The following is a 21870-nucleotide window of genomic DNA, read 5'->3' on the forward strand; positions in this document are numbered from 1 at the left end:
TGCAGAGCTCAGAGACGGGATTGTGTCGAGGAACAGATCTGGGGAAGCCTACAAAAAAAATTCTGCTGCATTGAAGGTTCCCAAGGGCACAGTGGCCTCCATAATTCTAAATGGAAGAAGTTTGGAACAACCAGGACTCTTCCTAGAGCTGGCCGCCCGGCCAAATTGAGCAATCGGGGGAGAAGGGCTTTCGTAAGATGGTGACCAAGAACCCGATGATCACTGACTGAGCTCCAGAGATCCTGTGTGGAGATGGGAGAAACTTCCAGAAGGACAACCATCACTGCACCACTCCTCCGATCTGGGCTTTATGGCAGATTGGCCAGACGTAAGCCTCTCCTCAGTGAAAGACACATGAAAGCCCACTTGGAGTTTGCAAAAAAGCACCTAAAGGACTCAGACTGTGAGAAACAAGATTCTGTGGTCTGATGAAACAAACATTGAACTGTTTGGCTTCCGTCTGTCCACTCTGCCATAAAGCCCAGATCGGTGGAGTGTTGCAGTAATGGTTGTCCTTCTGGACAGCTCAGCCAGAGTGACCATCGGGTTCTTGGTCACCTCTCTTACCAAGGCCCTTCTCCCCCGATTGCTCAGTTTGGCCAGGTGGCCAGCTCTAGGAAGAGTCCTGGTTGTTCCAAACTTCTTCCATTTAAGAATTATGGAAGCCACTGTGCTCTTGGGAACCTTCAATGCAGCAGAATTGTTTTGTAGGCTTCCCCAGATCTGTGTCTCAACACAATCCTGTCTCTGAGCTCTGCAGGCAGTTCCTTCGACCTCATGGCTTGGTTTTTGCTCTGATATGCATTGTCAGCTGTGAGACCTTATATAGACAGGTGTGTGCCTTTCCAAATCATGTCCAATCAATTGAATTTACCACAGGTGGACTCAAATCAAGGTGTAGACACATCTCAAAGATGATCAAGAGAAATGGGAGGCACCTGAGCTAAATTTCAAGTGTCATAGTAAAGGGTATGAATACTTACGTCAATGTGATATTTCACTTTTTTCTTTTTAATAAATTTGTAAAACTTTCTAAAATCCTGTTTTCTCTTCTTTTTTTTATATACAGCATCGAGGCTCGTGAAAGAGCTAACATTTATCAAATAAAAATATCAAACAGACACACAAAACATATAATAAGGAGAGTGGTAGACAATATGGGGAGAGAAGGGGAAGCACACAATCACAACATTTGAGAGCAGGGACATCAGGAGATCTGTGGGAGGGAGAGGGCTTGGGGGAGTAGGTGGTAGGAAAGGGGGGAGGGGGTGGTGGGAGAAGTATAAAACACAAGGACACTGCAAGGACTTCCAGGAAAGAAGTTGGTATTTCAAAAAAAAAGTGGATCTGCGGTGAAATTAGCGGGGGTAGAAAAGGTTAAGGTTTTGGATGGGGGAAGATAAGAGATGGTGGTGAACAGCTGTTTTAAGGACCTGGAGGGAGGAGTGGGATTGGAGAGTGAGGGAGTTTGTTCTAGAGATGGGAGTAAAGAGGAATGAAGGAGTGAAGGTGAGCAGAGTGTCTTGATTTTGGCAGTTTAACCATAAGAGGGTTGCTGGCAGATCTTGTGCGACCTGTAGGAATATTTGGGGGACAGAGCCCAGAGAGAGCTGGGGGAGCAAGGCCGGCGAGGAGTCGGTAGAAGACAGAAAGACCACCAACCTGCCTGCGGTGAGTGAGTGAAAGGCCCTCGGAGTTAACTTCAGCGTGGGAGACTTCATTGGAGGAGCTCTTTCTCATTTTGCGGTATTGAGTGTAGATTGATGAGGGAAAAAATGAATTTAAACGATTACAGCATAAGGCTGCAACATAACAAAATGTGAAAAAAGTGAAGGGGCCTGAATACTTTCTGAATGCACTGTACATAAGAATTCCAATGCTACATGCTACCCCCACCTCCCCTCACCCCTTCTAGCCCCCCCCCCCCACCCTCTGCCACGGGACCCATTTAATCACTTATGATCAGACAGTTTGGAAAATGGTTCATAAAGGATTATAAACGTATGTAATACAAGATTGTCACAAAAGTAAGTAACAAAAGAAAAAGTAAGTCACAAAAGTAAATAACAAAAGAAAAAGTTACGTCTAGCACGCAAAAGCAAATAGTCAGTCAACTTGTCACAATACATGCACGCACGCACACGCACACCTCAGTCATTCCGGGAAAAGGAGATAAGATTAATATACAGATAAGTGAAGCAGGTGGGGTGTGGTGTCTACCCCGGCCTCACACATACGTGGTAGTCAACAAGGTGTGTGGTGTAGGTGAGTGAGAGGTGCATGCGGGTGAGTGTGCATCCGGAAGAGGACTGTTGTTGACTGTTGATACCCTGCAAAACCAAGGCGAGTCAATGATGTGCATGCGATGGTAGGTGCAAGGATGCAAGGTGTGTAAGACGTGCAGGGAGAGAAGTTAGCTCTGTGGAGACTCACTGTTGAATCTCTTGATGCTCGAGGGTTTGTGGTTGCATTTTACAGTCAGCAAAGGAGGTAATGTCAGCGATGAGGTGGTAACCTGCCGGGAAGCCTGCATGTCATTCTGCTGTGTTCCCCAGGCATTGGCGTGGTTCACCTCAAACTCTCCACTTGATCACTACACCACTTGATTTTGAACTCTCAAATTCAAGCACCACTTCAGTCACCAACTCTACTCCCAGAGCAACTCCACTCAACTCATTTAGACTCTGCCAGGTATTTTATGGACACGGCTTCTGTCTTCTTTCACGTCCATCTTTTGCAATCCAGCCACTCTGATCCAGTTATTTTGATTGGCTGATGCCTTGGAGGCAATGGAAGGACCGGGCAGTGCATCTGACGTTAGTAGTGTAATAATGTTGCTTCTGGGACACCTCCGTTTAACATGGGAAATCCCTATCTAATGTCATTTACCCCCTTGTCTTTTTCAAAAATCATAAACACCTCTATTTCTCCCACCCTCATCTTTATGAACCTTTTGTCTGTAGTACCTATCCTTAATGTTGTTCATTAGACCACTCAAACACTACAAATATTTGTTTTCTCTTATAGACCTATCATCCTTCTTCTACATATAATCTGGCAGATTAATCTTTGACCCACTCAAACATTGACCCATTCACTTCCATATTAATTCTTTCCCTCCCTCATTGCCCCTAAAGACCTCTATTTCTCTCACCCTGTTCTTTACGAACCTTCTAACCTTTTGACATGCTATCCTTATTCATTAGACCACTTAAACACCTGTGATCCTTCTGACCTTATGAACCTTTTAACCTTTTACTCTTAATATCATCTGGTGAATATAACCCACTCAAACAACGACCCTACAAATATTTGTTTATGCGTGGGAAATAATTTAATTCTCTTGCCACTCTCTTCACCATCTAATATATTAACAAAAAATATGTTTGAGTTTGGTTCTTTATTAAGATATTTTAACTGAGCTAAGATAAAATGGTAAACCTCCCTCAATGTTCTTGTTTGAGCACCTCCAGTGCCACATACCATTTTAAAATTAAAGTATATATTTTCCTGACAACCATCAAAGTTTTCCGTCCACTCAAAAATATTTCCATCTTTTTTACCCAATTCACCGGTATTTAAATTAATTCTCTTATTTGTTTTGTGAATTTTTTTACCAGTTGCCTTTTCAATTATACCTATTTGATATTTTTCACATTCATTATGTTTTCCATTTATATACCAAGGTTGATTACACCTCCACTCTTTAGTCTGGTTGATACTTGGTTCTATCATTTATATAATAGTAAAAAAGGCGGCGGTAGCCCGTTAAAATCCCCAACCCCCCCCCCCCCCCTTTTTAACTTATCACTTATATATATCTTATCACTTATATATATCTTATCACTTATGTATATCTTATCACTTATATATATCTTATCACTTATATATATATCTTATCACTTATATACTTATATAACCATAAGGGAGACTATCAATTCCATTTTCTAAAATAAACCTCTTATCATCAAAAGCCCCCAATGCTTTCTTATTTATCTCTTCTGAATATAATTGATGTTTATAACTTCTTATTCCATTAATCTTTCTAAACTCTTCTTTCTTTGTTGTTAAACAGTTATAATAATCCTTAAAGTTTATTGTTTCTTTAATAACATTTTTCTTTACACCTTTTAACTTCTTATCAGTCTTTTCAACGTTATTCACAATGTATTTATAAGCATAAGCCTTTGACCTCAATCCCACAAATTCACTCATAACATTTCCTCCTAATTCATCCTTGAACTTTCCAATCACCTTTTTATTTTTAGAAGAGAACAACTCACTCTCTGGACTGTAATTACTCGTGTCATAGATATTAATGTCTCTTTTCATGTCTGAATAAACATCGTTGGTATTAATTTTCAAAATAAAACTATCTGTATCCATATAAAGTAGATTAACATCATTTTGATATTTCTTCCTCAAGTTATTATAAAAGTAATCATACATTAATGACTTTGATAAATCAAGAATTGTTGTTCCAATATAAATAGGTTTGTTCATTTCAATACTCTCTTTAATCAAATGGATCGCACAAAAGTTCTCAGTAAAGACCTCAGCTCGAGTAAAACTCGGTCTATTAATTAATTTTGATGCTTGTTCCCAAGATGTTGATAGTCTGATATTTTGTCTTTTCCTCACATTCTCCATAGTCTTACCAAAGACCGCATTATTCATCAATTTATAAAAGTCTTTCTCAAAATCTGTTTTTGACTCTGTTCTTCTTTGTGTATTAAAATCAATGTACCCCTTTAACCAATGACTTTGATTGAACTTTAGAACCCTATGGATCTTCTCTACTCTTAGACCTTTTGATAAATATTGTCGCAAATTTCTTTGGTGTAGAACATAATTTTTCTTGTTATATAATGTAGTAAGTAATTTTTCTGTTGATTCACCTATATCAAACGATCGTTGATAATCACTCAACCATTCTTTCTTTGGACTTTCTTTCTCACAAGCAAATGGGAGATCTTTGTGTAGGTTATGGAGTTCCTCTGGATATTTTAAATCAATTTCAAAATAATAACCAACTTTTTCTTCATCCAATTCTTTTTGTGTAGAGATACATACATCTTGTAAAACGTTTTTGTAGTCTTTTTCCTTTACCCATCTAAGTTTTCCATAAGGAAGAGCCTGAGACATTGCCCAGCCATACAGGTTGTTCGCGTCATAGTACATCAAGTAAGAACTCTCTTTCGTTGGATCATAATTTGGAAGATATTTGTTATTTGCTTTTGCGTATCTACTCGAGCAGACTTGTGAAATTCCACCTCTTTTTGCCTTTTCAATCATCAAAAGCATATCAACATCGGTTATCAAATCCAAATCTTGTTTTGTCATTTTCAACATCGCACTCCAGGCCAATCCAGGTGCTGTGTAGTAGTGAGCAGGATCCAATCCATATCCAGTGCGACAAACAGATCTAAAGGCTTCAAATACATCGGCCAATAAAAGCACATCAGTTTTGAGATACAAATCGTGATACTCGCCAAGATTCTTGATGTTATATTTTTCCCAAACATTTTGTGCGTGTACATAATCTTTATCAGATATATGACTATTATTTAATTTGTTATAGAAATTTTCTTTTGAAGGAAGTTGTGTTTCATTGAATCTCTCAAATGAGTCCATATAGTCATAGGGGTAAATTCCCTTTTGTGTTAGAAAATCTTTATCTAAAAAATACTCTGAAAGACATGGAAACTCTTTTAGATTTTGAACCAAGTTAACCAATGGACTTGCCATGAATTTAAATGTATCAAGAAATCTGATATGAGTAATAGGAGATGTGTGAATTGTTTTTGTGAATGAAATGTATTTCTGATCCGTGTTTGGAATTGCTGAGATACTTCCAGAAGTCTTTGAGAGTTCCTTGATAAATAGATGTGTATCATAATGAGCGTTGTTATGAAGAAAGACAGGAATGAAAGAGGGGAGTTGATAATTAATATTACAACTTTGATGAGCCGGACCTCTATATTTACCAGTGAGATGACAATGGTCTCTAACCTTTAGACCTTTACCAATTTTCTCCTCACAAATATGACAGACATTGTTTTTTATAAATTCCCTTTTTTCTTTACTTGTTAAGGACATTGGTTTATTGGTTTCTCTCATTATCTTGGTTAATCGAACACAGTCTTTTTCTAGTCGTTTCACAAACTCCTCTGGGGTATTTGAGCCTCTATACATCTCTAACTTGTTATATTTATCACCAACGGATGATTTGATATAATAACAAAAACCACAAGGAGTATGTTTTTGATATTTATTTGTGTATGATTCTTTTGGATCTTGAGAAGCAGTATCAATTTTTTCTAAAATACTTTCAAAATCAGCATATATAACAAATGGATGTTTGATCTTTTTATTTTCATCTTTGAATGTGATCTTTGAGCCTTCTTTAGGCATATTGATTACCGTTGATTTATGTTCGCCACAATAATTTGAATGTTTATCTAATCTTTCTTGTGAATTGAAGAAGTTAAGACAACGCAAACAAATATATATTTTATTTGTTCTCTTACAGACTTGTGGTTTTATTAATTTAGCAATATCTTTGATGTATGTATAATGTGAATTTTCGTCTGAATTAAAATATAGAAGATTAATATGAGTTTGTTTACAATTGTCAGAAAGCTTTAAAACCTGAATGTTGTTTGTTTCTGTTAGACCATAAACATTAACTGATAAATTATTCATCTTTTCAAATTTAGGAATATCATTTAAAGTCATCGGAAACTTTAGATCTTTCGTATTTAATGTATTCTCATATTTTTTATAATGAGATACTCTTTCATCATGAAAATGTGGAGGATGTAAGTGTGCTAAAATAGACCAGAGAAAACATTTATTGTCTTTATTTTTGATATTGATAACTGCTTTTCTATTTTTGATAACACTGGGTAAATCAATGTAAGAAGAAGCTTTTAGAGGATCTGATTTAAGAATATGAATGTCTATGTAAATAATTTTTCCTATATTGAATCCACTTCCTACGATTGAATTATCCACATCTTGCTCTTGTTTAATAAGTTCATCATAGACTCCTGATGTTTTAAAATCTTGATATGAAGATATAAAGTGTGGCTCAGTTCTCATGTATGGTGCATCTATAACTCCTTCATCCTTTGTCATTTCTAATTTTACTCCCATATAAAATTTAAGTGGTTTCATTTCCTTTAGTGTTTTTTCAATCAACGTTTGAACAGCAGGTTTAACTATTTCTACAGCATCAACTATAGACTCTGGTTCAGGAGGTTTGAAGTTAAAGACTCTTATTTTAATATGTCCTTTGAATGCTCCATCAGAGTTTTTAGTTGTGATAAAATTTGATAAATGTAGATTTGTTTTAAGATGTATTTTGAAGCCTTTCTTGAGGATATTTTTATTACATGTAGAACAGTGTTTTGTTTCAGGTGGAAGAGGGGAAAGTTTGTTTAAAATGTTGTATGTATGTTTTGCGGTGAGAATATGTTGTTTATAATATTTTACTTCCTTCTCGCAAGTATCACAATAAACCATATTTATAGCGTGAGAAAACGTGGTGTTTTATATATATCACTGTGCTTAAAATAAAACACTTTTGAGCTTTACAGCTCCGTTTTATATATATCACTGTGCTTAAACTAAAACACTTTTTCACTCAGAATCATCTAAGTCATAACTATCACATGAATACTCAGAATCATACTCAGAGTCATCAATAAAGCTACTCTCATAACTATCATTTGAGCACAAACTATTAGTATCATAACTATCATCTGTGTTCAATGAAATACTATCATCACCATCAGCCAAGTTCAATGAAATACTATCATCACTATCGTCCGAGTTCAATGAAATAGTAAAATCTTCACTGCTGTATTGACTCATATTTAATTAGCAAGAAAAATATTCCCATCAATATCTATATACTTTCTTTCATTAACAGATTCAATCTCTACAATTTTTATATCAAAAGTTATCTTTAAATAATCTCTAACTATCATAGAACGAAATGACATTTCACCAGAAATATTAACATCATTCATTTTACTTAGATCTACACCCTTTGGATTATTAAAGAAAATACAAATGTCTCCTCTAGAATTATTAATGGTCTTATCATTCTTTTTCAAAGTATCGTGGTCAATCACTTTTTCAAGCTTTGAATAAATTGCCAGGAGTAGAGGAGAAACTTTTGTTAGATTTACTTTAATGGATGTCTTTCCAGGTATAGTTAGAGCTCTTCCTTTAAATGAAATAGAGGGGCTCATGTTATTTTCCATAACTGGTTTTACCCAAAAATTTCCATATTTATCTTTGTTCAATTTAACATCTTTGACATATTTTTCTATATCTTCCACCGAAGTAGAGATTGATTGAAATTTGTCTTTTGTGCTTTGAAACATTGTATTTATTAATGAATAAACTTGCGTTTAGTTTAAGTAAAAATTTACCACATAAATATGATAAGTTCTGAAGGATATTTAGAATTTCCAGACTCTCCATATGATAAATTAGAGAATTGTCCGGCTTGTGATAGAGTGGGGCTTAATGATGAGGATTCATATAAACAATGTTTATTCTGTGATTATATTCTAATTAATGATAATAAGAAATATAAAAAAACATATAACTCTTTTAAATTAGAACCAAAAATGAATTACTTTACAAGATTAATAAGAGAGATGAATGTTAAGCATTATGGTGATAATACACCATTTCTTACAAGGAAAGAGACTCTTTGTATTGAGGAAATGTATAAGGGTTTAATTATATTTATTATTCAAAATAATTTTAATGGAAATGTTAATACAAGATACTACATAAATAAAATAATGAATTATTTTGAAATTAAACCAGAACTCAGGATAAAATATAGAGTTTCTAAAATAGCTCAAAAAAAGTTGGATGACTTGTTTTCCAAATATATAAATGAATGATTTTTTACCCGTTTGGGAAAATAAGATAAAATTTAATAACCATAAAAACATTCCAAATTCATTGAGATGTCTAATAGTTGGTTCAAGCGGATGTGGGAAAACCTGTTTACTTTTAAAGATGCTCCTTGGTCCTAATTTTTTAGATTATGATAATTTAATAATTTTTACAAAGTCAAGTTTTCAACCCGAGTATCAACTACTCTCACAGGGTTTTAATGCAGGTCTTAAAAAGGAAGACATTATCGGTTTATTTAAACTTCAAAACAAACTGAATGATTATAATATTGAAGATATAATACAATTATTTTGTGATACACAGAAATCAAAATCGAAACCCATAACTTGTATTCTCAGTGATAATACGGATGATATACCTTCACCTCAAGATTTAGATAAATCAAAAAAGAACCTCGTCATCTTTGATGATTGTGTTAATGAGAGAAACCAAACAGTAATGGATAGCTACTATACAAGAGGGAGACATTCTTCTTGTAATTGTATATATCTTAGTCAATCATATTTTCAACTCCCTCGACGCTCAATAAGAAACAATGCCAATACTTTTATTTTATTTAAGTTAAATTCAATAGATGTAAATAATTTTTGGAGAGATAATTGCTCTACGTTATGTAGTAAAAAAGAATTTGAAAATTATATGAAACACACGATTGGAAAATATAAATATATTGTTGTGAAACAAGATGAGATACTAAATGATATTTTTCAATAAATAAATACAGAAAATGAATACTGAAGAAAGAGAAAGAAAGTTTAAGGAACATCAACAATTAGTTTCAAAAGTTGTTAAACAACAGGAAGAGATAAAGAAGAAACGGAGACAGAAACTAACTGGTGAAGAAGCCTTTGAAAGAAAACAAGAGAAATTCTTTAAACCACTTTTGAAAACTCAACACTCACCTACAGTACCCACGGTAGAATTTACTCCGAAAAAACTTCAAATGCTCAAAGATTTTAGTCAGATAACAAAACAAGAACTTGGTGAATTAGAATATGATGACGAGGGATTATTTCGGAAACTTGAGGAGGTAAATCAACCCCCTAATTATGTTGTGGAAGCTCTTCAAAACAATGAATATTCGGCGGGTTCAAAAACCAGAGCAGGTCTCATTCCAACAGAAGAACCAGCAGTGTTTCATCTTGTGGAAGAAAAGGTATTGATATTTAATGATGAATTGATGTTCTTGAGTTCTACTCAACCAAATGTTAAATTAACTCCAAGATTAATGTTTCTTCTAACAAACCCCGGATTCAGCGGTTCAAAATATTTTGAGGAACCACTTGATATGGAAAGAGAGGAAGATAGGGTATATATTGAGTTGCTAAATGCACTTGATTATGGAGTTTCTGTTGCTGGTAAAAGTAAGAAGAATGAGAAGGAGAAACATATTATTGATGCTTTAAGTAAGCTTGGTTCGGGTGTTAGTTTTCTTCCAAATGACCCATCACAATTAGTTAATAGGCTATTATTGTTGTTAGGTAGTAAGAAGGCTGGAAACAACAATTGTTTTAATGAATCCTCAGCCATTTTAGATCAGTTGATGAACATGAAAATAATTAATAAATGTCAATACAAAGATATTTTATTAGATATTAAATAAGATGAGAAGCACAATTCTTAGTTTTAATTTCACAACGAGCGATTACACAGCTTCATTCCCTTACCCACTACAACTTGACCCCCTTACCTCATATGAGGCATCTTTGTTGTCAATGGAAACTTACAATACCCTTTTTAATATCACAGAGAAAAACAACAAGTTTAGTTATAATCCAGGAAGTGGATATAAAACTATAACCGTTTCACCTGGAGCTTACGAGATTTCTCAAATATCTTCAGAAGTCTCTCGCCTTATGAAAGAAAAAGGTGATGAACCAAAAAATATTGTAATAGATATTCAAAAACACACTTCAAAATCAACTATTAAACTTAAAAATAATTATAAAGTTGATTTCACGATTGAAAATTCGTTTAGAGAGCTATTGGGTTTCTCTTCAAAAAAGATTGAAAATAACGGGACGTTTTACAGTGATAATGTTATCCAAATATCCTCCGGTATAAATTCAGTATTAATTCATTGTGATTTGATTGATGGTGCTTATAACGATGGAATAAGAACAAATACAATATTTTCATTCAGTGCATACTCAACCCCGATTGGTTATAAATTTAATATGGAACCAAAAAATCTTGTCTATTTACCTGTGTCAGGAAAAACCATATACAGAGTAAATTTTAGGATAACCGACCAAGATAATCGTATGATATCCTTTAATGATGAAATTATATCCATCAGAATTCACCTACGTGAAGTTTTTCAATAAATAAATAATGGTTATTGTGAGAAAACACGAGTTGGGAAAATATAAAATAATTACAGGGGAGGGCATGTTCCTTTCACCAGACTATACAAGGTATGTGGGTAGAGGATACTATAAACCTAAGAGACAACGAGGTGTAGGTCATCAATTTCGAAATAAAGGAGATGGGATAATTGATACTCTAATGGGTATTGGTTCAACCATCCTTAAACATAAAGACCTAATTGGTTCAACTGCTTCTGCCGTGGGCTCCGTTGCGGGTGCTATAAAGAGTATAAAAGATGCTCAAAAGGAGTCTCATAAATTACAAGCAATCAAAGAAATAAAAAAAGGTAAAACTCAACTATCTTCACAAGAACGACAAAAAATCATTAAAATACTTGGGTCAGGGTTTCAACAATTTTAATGCTATATAAATACAAGTATGGAAGCGATTGATAGTATCTATGATTTGGATGATACGATTATCATTTCAAACTCCACTAAAAAGGAAGACTATTTTAAGGTAAATGCTATAACAGGAACAGACTGGAATTCAAACGGAACAAAAAGTTTTGAAATAAATAATCAACAAACTTACTTGAATATAGCTGATAGTTTCTTGCTGTGTAAATTTAAATTCACTAAGGCTGCGAATAATACTAATGCTACACTCGTAAATGATTTCTTCTGGAAAATGTTTGACAGTGTCCGCCTGTATATTGGAACACAAGAGGTTGAAGCGGTTGATTATGTCTCTGCTACATCTGAAATGATGAAATTTACACTATATTCGTTTAGTGATAGAATGGGTAAGGGAGCTGTTGAGGGTTTTATTCCCGATATGTCAACGGGTACAAACGCAGACCCTGGTTATAGTCAAAGGAAGTCAATGTATAATGATGACGCAAAAGCTGAGAATAGTTTTACCGTAGCAGTACCTCTGAAAGGTATATTTGGATTTTGTGATTATGATAAAGTTTTGTATGGGCTTAAAATTAGATTTCAACTACAAAGGAATGATAATGTAAATAGATTGCTTTTTGGGGATGAAAATGCTTTTGGAGAAAATAATAAATTTGTTATTAATGATTTGTGTTGGTATATCAGTGAATATACTCCTAATCTTAAAACGGAAGAGATGTTAAATAGAAGACTTAACTCAAAGAAACCGCTAAATGTATCATACCTTAAAAGAAGATGTCAACACGTTAAACTGGAACACACTACCTACACTTGGAATTTAGGTGTTCTTCAAGGAAAGCCACGATACCTCTGGCTCATTTTTAAAAAACCAGATGGAGAGGACGGTACTAATAAGAATAATGCCCTGAGTGATAATGCAAAGGTGAAACAACTTCGGGTTTCTCTTGATGGCACATTTTATCCGCGAGATAGATTGGAAATTGATTGGGAAAAAAATGATTATGCGGAAGCCTACAAGTCCTACCAAAAGGTGTGTGAAAGTAATGGTAATAATGATCCTATTTTGGATATGGTTGCGTTTCAAAAACTTTATACAATCTACGCAATTGACCTGAGTTCTCAAAAGGAAACTATAAAGTCTAATCGAGTGGATACTTCTCTATACATTGAAAGAGGGGAGAGTGAAGAGGTTAATGCATATTGTTTGCTTTTGGAGGAAACAGAATTACAGATTAATACAGATAATGGTGTTATGATTAATATCACATAGGTTTTTTCTCATAAATAAATGGTTGGGGTATATGTTAATCAAATCAATCTTAATAAATTAACATCTTGTATTCAAAATCAAAAGCCTTGTATTATTAATGTTAATACAATTCAAAGAAAAGGAGCTGTAAGAATTGATGTTTTACTCACACACACACAAGTAAAAACACTAAATGATGTTGGATCACTTAAAATTAAAATGACGAAACCTATGTTAAAGAAATATTCAATAGACGAGTCAAGAGGAGGATTTCTCCCGTTTCTAATTCCTTTATTTGCTGGTTTAAGTGCGGCGGGAGCATTGACTGGTGGTATTTCAGCAGCGGTAAAAACTGCTAACGAAAGGAAGGCACAACTAAAAGCTCAAAAAGAATTGGAAAGACATAACAAGGAGTTGGAGAAACAAATTAGTGGAAGTGGTGTAATTGTAGATTTTGCTCAAAAACTTGAAAGTCTACCTGATAAAGCTAGATTGTTGGTTGGAGATATGCTTTCCTCTATCGCTCAAGCGGGTGTTAAACTAACTAAACGGGGTAATGGATTGTATCTTTCTCATAAATAAATGGATAAATGGTTTAAACAATTTGGAAAGAATACAACGTCAAATATAGAACTAGCTAAGTATTGTAAAACACTAAAAATTGATAATGTGGTTATTTGTATGAGAGATGAATTAACACATATAAATAAGAATACAAAGAATATTATTATGAATTTAGACACACAGAATGGTTCTCATTGGGTTTGTATTCATAATAGTCAGGATAAATATTATTTTGATAGTTATGGTATGCCACCACCTGTTGAAGTAATACAATTCTTACAGAATGGTGTTTATCAAACATTCCAAGTTCAAGAAATTAATTCTAAATGTTGTGGCCAATTATGTTTATATGTATTATTTCAACTCAACAATAATGAAAATTTTTATGATATCATTTTTTATCTAATATAAATGACCTATGTTGGAAAAGATGGTTCTATCTTTGGAAAATCCTCTCAGGATATTGATTTATCAAATTATTATACAAAGGCACAGGCTGAACGACAAAAATATAGTGTAAGTAAAAATATTAATATGAAGAATACTTATAAATTAATCAATTATCCAAACCCTACAGATGCGAATGACTTGATTAGATTCAGTGATTTATCACAATATATATCTTTAAAGAAAACAGCACGTTTTGTGAAACAAGTAAAATTTACAACCACAACACCTGGTTATACTGACCATACACCTTTCCTCATTGAATTTAACTACCTGCTTACAATTAAATTTTATAAAGAAGGACATTTAGTTAATATGCGAATTAATAAATGGGGGTATGATATGCCTGATTTAGGGTATAATTGGTCTTTTTCAATAAACATAGAAGACCTACATGATTTAAATCAGTCTCGTAAAGAAGAATATTATCCACTTGGTGAAGATAAGGATTTATGTGGAAGTACAATTAGTAAACAACAAATACGTGATTTTAAGAAAATAAAAATATATGATAGTATAGCGATGGTTCGCATGACAAAGAAGGAAGGTAATGAGATAAGGATAGAAAGCCGAGGAATACAAACCGATTTGGTAGTGGGAAGATGGGGTGGTATTACCTGTCATAATATTAATCTCACATATATTTCTGATACATAAATGGCAGGAAGAAGACTACAAGAGAATTATAATTTTTGTATTCAAGGATACCTACAAGAAAAGGGTGCTCGGTATTACATACCTTATGATTTGGAGCATATACATGGGAATTTTGTCATAAAAAACTGGCCTTATACTGATATTGTTAAACCCACAAATAGAGACTTGTTTAAAATATTAAATAAAAATGAACTTCTCAAAGTTATGAAATATAAAACTCTTTTAGAAATCGTCAACAAATCTTATTGGTATCCTATTATGAGAAAAATAATTATAGATACAAGAATATCTCAAAATCCAGATGAGTATATGTATAATATTCTTTGGGGTTCAAACTCAAGGGTAGCAAGGGATGAGGAAGGAGTTGAAGAAGAGAAGGAGGAAAGAGAGAAAAAGGAGAAGGAGGAAAGGGAGAGGGAGGAGAAGGAGGAGAGGGAGAAAAAGGAGGAGAAGGAGGAGAGGGAGAAAAAGGAGAAGGAGAAAAGGGAGAAGGAGGAAAGGGAGAAAAGGGAGAAAAAGGAGAAGGAGGAGAGGGAGAAAATGGAGGAGGAGGAGAGGGAGCAAAGAGAGAGGGAGGAAAAATATAAAAAGATGGAAATCACTGAGATTCATAAAAGATTGAGTGTATTAAAGCAAATAAATCAATCTCAACGCACAGAAGAGGAAATTAAAGAATTAACAACTCTTATGAAGATAATGGTTTCAAAAATAAGAACGTCAATGTCTTCAATTTCAGGGAGGAGATTTAAACGAGAAAGTGGTGAAGAAGAAGAAGAAGAAGAAGAAGGAAAAGATTATGTGATTGATGATGTTGGTGTCATTGACTTTAGTTAGTTTTTATTTGTAAATAAATGGAGGAGAGAGTGAAGGCATTCCTTAGGATTCTTTATGTTTTAAAAATAAAGATTGAAATGTATATGTTGAAAACCAAAAAGGTTTTGATACTCTGTCGGAATTTTTCTGATAAATAAATATGAGTTATTGTCTCAAATGTAAAAAGAAAACTAAATCTAAAAATATCTCTTATGTTAAAGCTAAAAATAATAGAGTTTATCAAAAAGGAATATGTCAAGTATGTGGCTCTAAAAAGTGCCAATTCATCTCTCCTAAAAGAGGAGGAGACATACAAAAGTTTCTGTCAGGAAGTAAATTTACAACAACTGGAATTCCAGGGGAATTACACCTTCCAGGGTATTCTTTCTGTGGTCCAGGAACAAACTTGGATAAAAGATTAGATGAGGCTGACAATCCTAAACCTTGGTCTAAACCTACAAATAGGGTTGACGAAGTGTGTATGAAGCATGATATTGCTTATGGGAAAACCACTACGTTGACTGAAAAACATAAAGCCGACAGCGAAATGTTGTATAATTTGTCTTTGATACAAAATCCAACGTTGAGAGAGAAAGTTGATAGGTTTATTGTGAGAAATTTGATAAATGCTAAATTGAAACTTGGTCTTGGTTATTCCTCAAAAAACTATTAGGCTCTAATGATGTCATCAAGACTGAGGAGCTTTTGGCTGAAGAATTACACAAACCTATAATCACAAAGTTTAAAAGAAGGAAGGTTTATTCTAAATACACCGACCACATATGGTCCGCTGATTTAATTGAATTGAATAATGACAGGGGATACAGGTATGCTTTAACCGTTATTGATTTGAGGAGTAGATTTGCCTGGGTTGTCCCTTTAAAAAATAAAAGGGGTGATACTTTAATGTTAGCCTTTAAGCTAATATTTGATCGGGATAAAAGGAAACCAAAGAAGTTATGGACTGATGAGGGAACAGAGTTCTATAACAAAATATTCATGAAATTTCTTAAGGGGAAGGGTATTAAATTATACAGCACCTTTAATGAAGGAAAAGCAGTTGTTATTGAGCGTTTTAATCGTACTTTGAAAGAGAGACTATATAAAAAATTCACACAACTCGGTTCTCAAAAATGGGTGTATTTAATTCAGGATATTGTAGATGATTACAACAATGCAGTTCATTCATCAACAAAATCAAAACCATCAGAAACATTTACAAAATTAGAATATGAAAAGGAGATTAATTTGAGAAAGCCCAAGTTCAAAGTTGGTGATATGGTAAGGATATACAAATGGAAAAGCCATTTTGAGAAAGGTTATACACAAAAATGGACTCGTGAATTATTTAAAATCATTGATGTAATGGATACAGTCCCTTGGACCTACAAATTATATGATTTAAATGAAGAAGAAATCTTGGGTTCATTTTACTCACAAGAATTACAAAAAACACAAGTAAGCAGATAATACCCTTGAAAATAATAAATAAATAAATAAAATGTAATGGGGATACGTTTTTATATCTGTGAACCCCAAACACAGAATCCCACAACTTTTTAGTTGGGGCTTAACTTTTGTGTGTGTATAATGGGGATACGTTTTTAAATCTGTGAACCCCAAACACAGAATCCCACAACTTTTTAGTTGGGGCTTAACTTTTGTGTGTGTATAATGGGGATACGTTTTTAAATCTGTGAACCCCAAACACAGAATCCCACAACTTTTTAGTTGGGGCTTAACTTTTGTGTGTGTATAATGGGGATACGTTTTTAAATCTGTGAACCCCAAACACAGAATCCCACAACTTTTTAGTTGGGGCTTAACTTTTGTGTGTGTATAATGAGGATACGTTTTTAAATCTGTGAACCCCAAACACAGAATCCCACAACTTTTTAGTTGGGGCTTAACTTTTGTGTGTGTGTGTATGTGTGAGTGAGTCATAATAATATACAAACCCTAACCCAACCCCAACCCTAACCCAACCCCATCCCTAACCCAAACCCATCCCTAACCCAACCCCATCCCTAACCCAACCCCATCCCTAACCCAACCCCATCCCTAACCCAACCCCATCCCTAACCCAACCCCATCCCTAACCCAACCCCATCCCTAACCCAACCCTAACCCTAACCCTCACATTCAAAATCCCAACCCTAACCCAACCCCATCCCTAACCCAACCCCATCCCTAACCCAACCCCATCCCTAACCCAACCCCATCCCTAACCCAACCCCATCCCTAACCCAACCCCAACCCTAACCCTCACATTCAAAATCCCAACCCTAACCCAACCCCATCCCTAACCCAACCCCATCCCTAACCCAACCCCATCCCTAACCCAACCCATCCCTAACCCTCACATTCAAAATCCCAACCCTAACCCAATCCCATCCCTAACCCAACCCCAACCCTCACATTCAAAATCCCACCCAAACCCTAACATAATCTTTTTTTTATTCTTTTTTTAAAATATGTATTTCATTTTTTTTTTTTTCCTCTTCTTCCAATTCTGTCTTTCAAGGCTTTCAAGTTTGAAGAAGTAGAAATGGGAAGAAAGAATTTTCCAGCATTTTCTTCCTCGAACTTTCTTGATATTGCTTAAATCAAGCGTCATTAAACAAAGAACATTGTTCATTGCTTTAGAATCCAAAGAGTCTCCAAGATGGACCCCACAGGTAGAGTCTCCAAAATAAAACCAACTTTCCAAGTTCCCAAGGTATAACCACATTCCTGTTGAGCCTCCAAGATAGGTATCACATTCCGAGTCATCAAAACAAAACCCCCATTCCGAGTCTCCAAAAATATAACCATCTTTCCAAGTCCCCAAGGTAGAACCACAATTTTCAGAAATATTGGGGGTTTCCGTGATAAGTCTCACATAGTATAACTGCGGACCATCAGGGAAAACTTCCCTTTCCCAATTTTTTAGGGTTTCTATGATGTGTCTCACATAGTATAACTGCGGACCATCAGGGAGAACTCCCCTTTCCCAATTTTTTAGGGTTTCTATGATGTGTCTCACATAGTATAACTACGGACCATCAGGGAGAACTCTCCTTGCCCAATTTTTTAGGGTTTCTATGATGTGTCTCACATAGTATAACTGCGGACCATCAGGGAGAACTCTCCTTGCCCAATTTTTTAGGGTTTCTATGATGTGTCTCACATAGTATAACTGCGGACCATCAGGGAGAACTCTCCTTGCCCAATTTTTTAGGGTTTCTATGATGTGTCTCACATAGTATAACTGCGGACCATCAGGGAGAACTCCCCTTTCCCAATTTTCAGAAATTTGTGGGTCTCCAATGTATGACTTGTATTCTGGCTCATCAAGGTAGAACTTGTTCAGTGGGTTTTGTTTTGATAACTCACAACAAGTATCATCATGGTAAAACTCTTTTTCAGGATTTTGTGGATCTCCAAGGTATAACTCTTTGGCTGGGTCATCAAGGTAGAACTCGTTCTGGGTGTCTTGGTTGTTCAAAATGTCTTCAAACAAAAAAATAACTTCATCCCAAGTTGTGTTAAAAGCAGAATTTTCATTTCGTATCTCAGATACAATTTCCTGTGAAAGAAAATAACAATGTATTAATTTAATACAATATTTTTATTTGTATAAATCAAGCTCTATGAATATTAAAATAAACTTTGTTAACTCTTACATGAGTCTCATCTAAAAAAAAAAAAAAAAAAAAAAAATTAAATAAATAAATAAATAAATAAACAAACTTACCTCCATTGATAAGAGGTTCGAGTCCAGTTCATCAATCTGAAGGTTGAGTTCTACACAGGTAGTAGGACTCCAAGGAATAGCAAAGTTATCCCATTCCATTTCGGCATAGGAGTCCATTCTCAAGTGAAGCAGAAAGCGTGTTTGAAAAAGCCTGTGTGGTCGGTGCCTTTTATAAGAAGGGCTGGGTGTGTGTCATTTCCTGTGGAAATTCCCTGGGCGTGTCTTAACTGGAAATGATGTGATGGAAATTCCCTGAAAATGATGTAATGTTTTACCTGGAAATGATACAATGCTGAAGAGTTTATAAAGTGGGTGGGACTTAGCAAAAGTGGGCGGAGCTTAGCAAAGGGGGCGGGACATAGCAAAAAGTGGGCGTGGCTTAAAAAGTGGGCGGGACCTATTAAAAAGTGGGCGTGGCTTAACAAACGTGGGCGGGGCTTAGTAGAAAGGTGGGCGTGGCTTAACAAAAAGTGGGCGTGGATTACCAAAAAGTGGACGGAGCTTAACAAAAAGTGGGCAGAGCCTACCAAAAAGTGTGTGGCACTGGAGGCGCTCAAACAAGAACATTGAGGGAGGTTTACCATTTTATCTTAGCTCAGTTAAAATATCTTAATAAAGAACCAAACTCAAACATATTTTTTGTTAATATATTAGATGGTGAAGAGAGTGGCAAGAGAATTAAATTATTTCCCACGCATAAACAAATATTTGTAGGGTCGTTGTTTGAGTGGGTTATATTCACCAGATGATATTAAGAGTAAAAGGTTAAAAGGTTCATAAGGTCAGAAGGATCACAGGTGTTTAAGTGGTCTAATGAATAAGGATAGCATGTCAAAAGGTTAGAAGGTTCGTAAAGAACAGGGTGAGAGAAATAGAGGTCTTTAGGGGCAATGAGGGAGGGAAAGAATTAATATGGAAGTGAATGGGTCAATGTTTGAGTGGGTCAAAGATTAATCTGCCAGATGATATGTAGAAGAAGGATGATAGGTCTATAAGAGAAAACAAATATTTGTAGTGTTTGAGTGGTCTAATGAACAACATTAAGGATAGGTACTACAGACAAAAGGTTCATAAAGATGAGGGTGGGAGAAATAGAGGTGTTTATGATTTTTGAAAAAGACAAGGGGGTAAATGACATTAGATAGGGATTTCCCATGTTAAACGGAGGTGTCCCAGAAGCAACATTATTACACTACTGACGTTTATGTGAATGACAAACTGTGCCTGAATTTGCTGCGCTAAAGACGGTGCCATGTTAGATGCATAACATTGAAGCGTTGCTGGATTTGTGTGGTTCGTGGCATGGTTTGTGGAATGAATGTCGTACGTGGTAAAGTGTTTAGAACAAGTGTTTGAGAATGAAATTTGAGAATGAGGAAAAACAATGGGATAGTTCCAATTACACTCACAATGCATCTTTCCCTTCCTCCGATATGAGGGGGAGAGGTAATTTAGGTCGATAAAATACTAGAAATAACTAAACTAGGGCTCCCTTATGTATTGTATGTGTCTCTTGGGGTCTCTTAAAACCGTGCTAATACTTCGCTGTGAGGAGGCAGGGGATTTGGATCTGGAGGGGGAGTGGGAAGGAGAGGTGCAGCTGAAGTTGAATAAGTCGAAGATGAAGCAGTGGGAAAAGACGACTTTATCCCTCATCCACTAGCACATTTGAAAAAGCCGTTCCGCAAATCCGATTTAATTTACACAACAAATTTCTCAACAAACATCTAAAAAGAAACATCACATACAATGAACCTAAAGGATATCGGAAACAGTGACGTGTACACATGCTGGAATTGGCTTGCATCACGTTGGCGGAGTTAAGTAGTGATAGAACGTGTCGCTCACAAGTACTGAACATTTGGTCATACATTGGAGGCCACTTTAGCATTGAAAACAACAGGCCTATACCAGAAACAATGTCTATCCGAGCAACGGCAGCAATCACTGAGAATTAGGAACGTACCGGTGAGACAGTGAGGGGGGCAGTTCACAAAACTGGGTACAGGAGAGCTGTAGCGTTGGCAGGTATGGTAAAGGATTTGCAGAAAGGTGTCTTTCTCAGCAGAAGAGCTTGCACTCCATTGGTCATGGCATTCATCAAATATGAGGTCAAATTCGGCAGAGTGCTGCGTGTAATAACATAGGAATCAATGCGAATTTGCTGCGACAAAGAAAATTCCAAGTAAAAAAAAAATAGTGCATTACTTAAAAAACCTGCCTTAGATCAATATAAAAAGTAAACGGAGAAATAAATATATATATAAAAAAAAAAAATGAAGATGGGTCTGACAGGATAGGCACAGGCAGCACCCTTACCTCTGAGCTGTCTTGTCTGGATCCAATTTCTGACCAAATTATGAGGTCTGATTGGTGCTTCCAAGGAAGGTGAAAATGAATGAATGAATGATCGTTTTAAGGCCATTTTCCCCGCTACAACGGGGGTTAGCCTTGCGGGCCCCATGACAATCATGGTTCCCTGTTTGAGGCAATGTTTTATGGCCGGATGCCCTTCCTGACGCCAACCCTTGGTCGCCTCTTACAATGCGCAGGGATACGGTGCACCTATTCTAAACTGGGGTACACACCAGGATCATTCATCCCAGCAAGCTGGTACTCGATTTGCCGACCTCGGAAGCATGACAGGCTGAGTCAACCCCCCTGGCGTTAATTCAGCGATCGATCGGGATTCGAAACCAGGATCCTAGGATCCCAAGCCGGCACCCTAA

The 21870-nt window shown here is 35.6% G+C and overlaps 1 protein-coding gene across 1 annotated transcript in view; it reads right to left on the reverse strand.

Annotated features, from left to right (window-relative positions):
- LOC137412662 (syntaxin-binding protein 6-like) overlaps window positions 1–21870 on the reverse strand; it is a 72360-nt gene that overhangs the window by 22231 nt on the left and 28259 nt on the right. Inside the window, exon 4 of the mRNA XM_068097950.2 lies at window positions 21108–21270. Within this exon, the coding sequence (XP_067954051.2) occupies window positions 21108–21270 (163 nt within the window). The remainder of the gene's footprint in view (window positions 1–21107; window positions 21271–21870) is intronic.

This window comes from Myxine glutinosa, chromosome 5, assembly GCF_964187855.1.
Source record: "Myxine glutinosa chromosome 5, kmMyxGlut1.1, whole genome shotgun sequence".
Taxonomy (NCBI): domain Eukaryota; kingdom Metazoa; phylum Chordata; class Myxini; order Myxiniformes; family Myxinidae; genus Myxine; species Myxine glutinosa.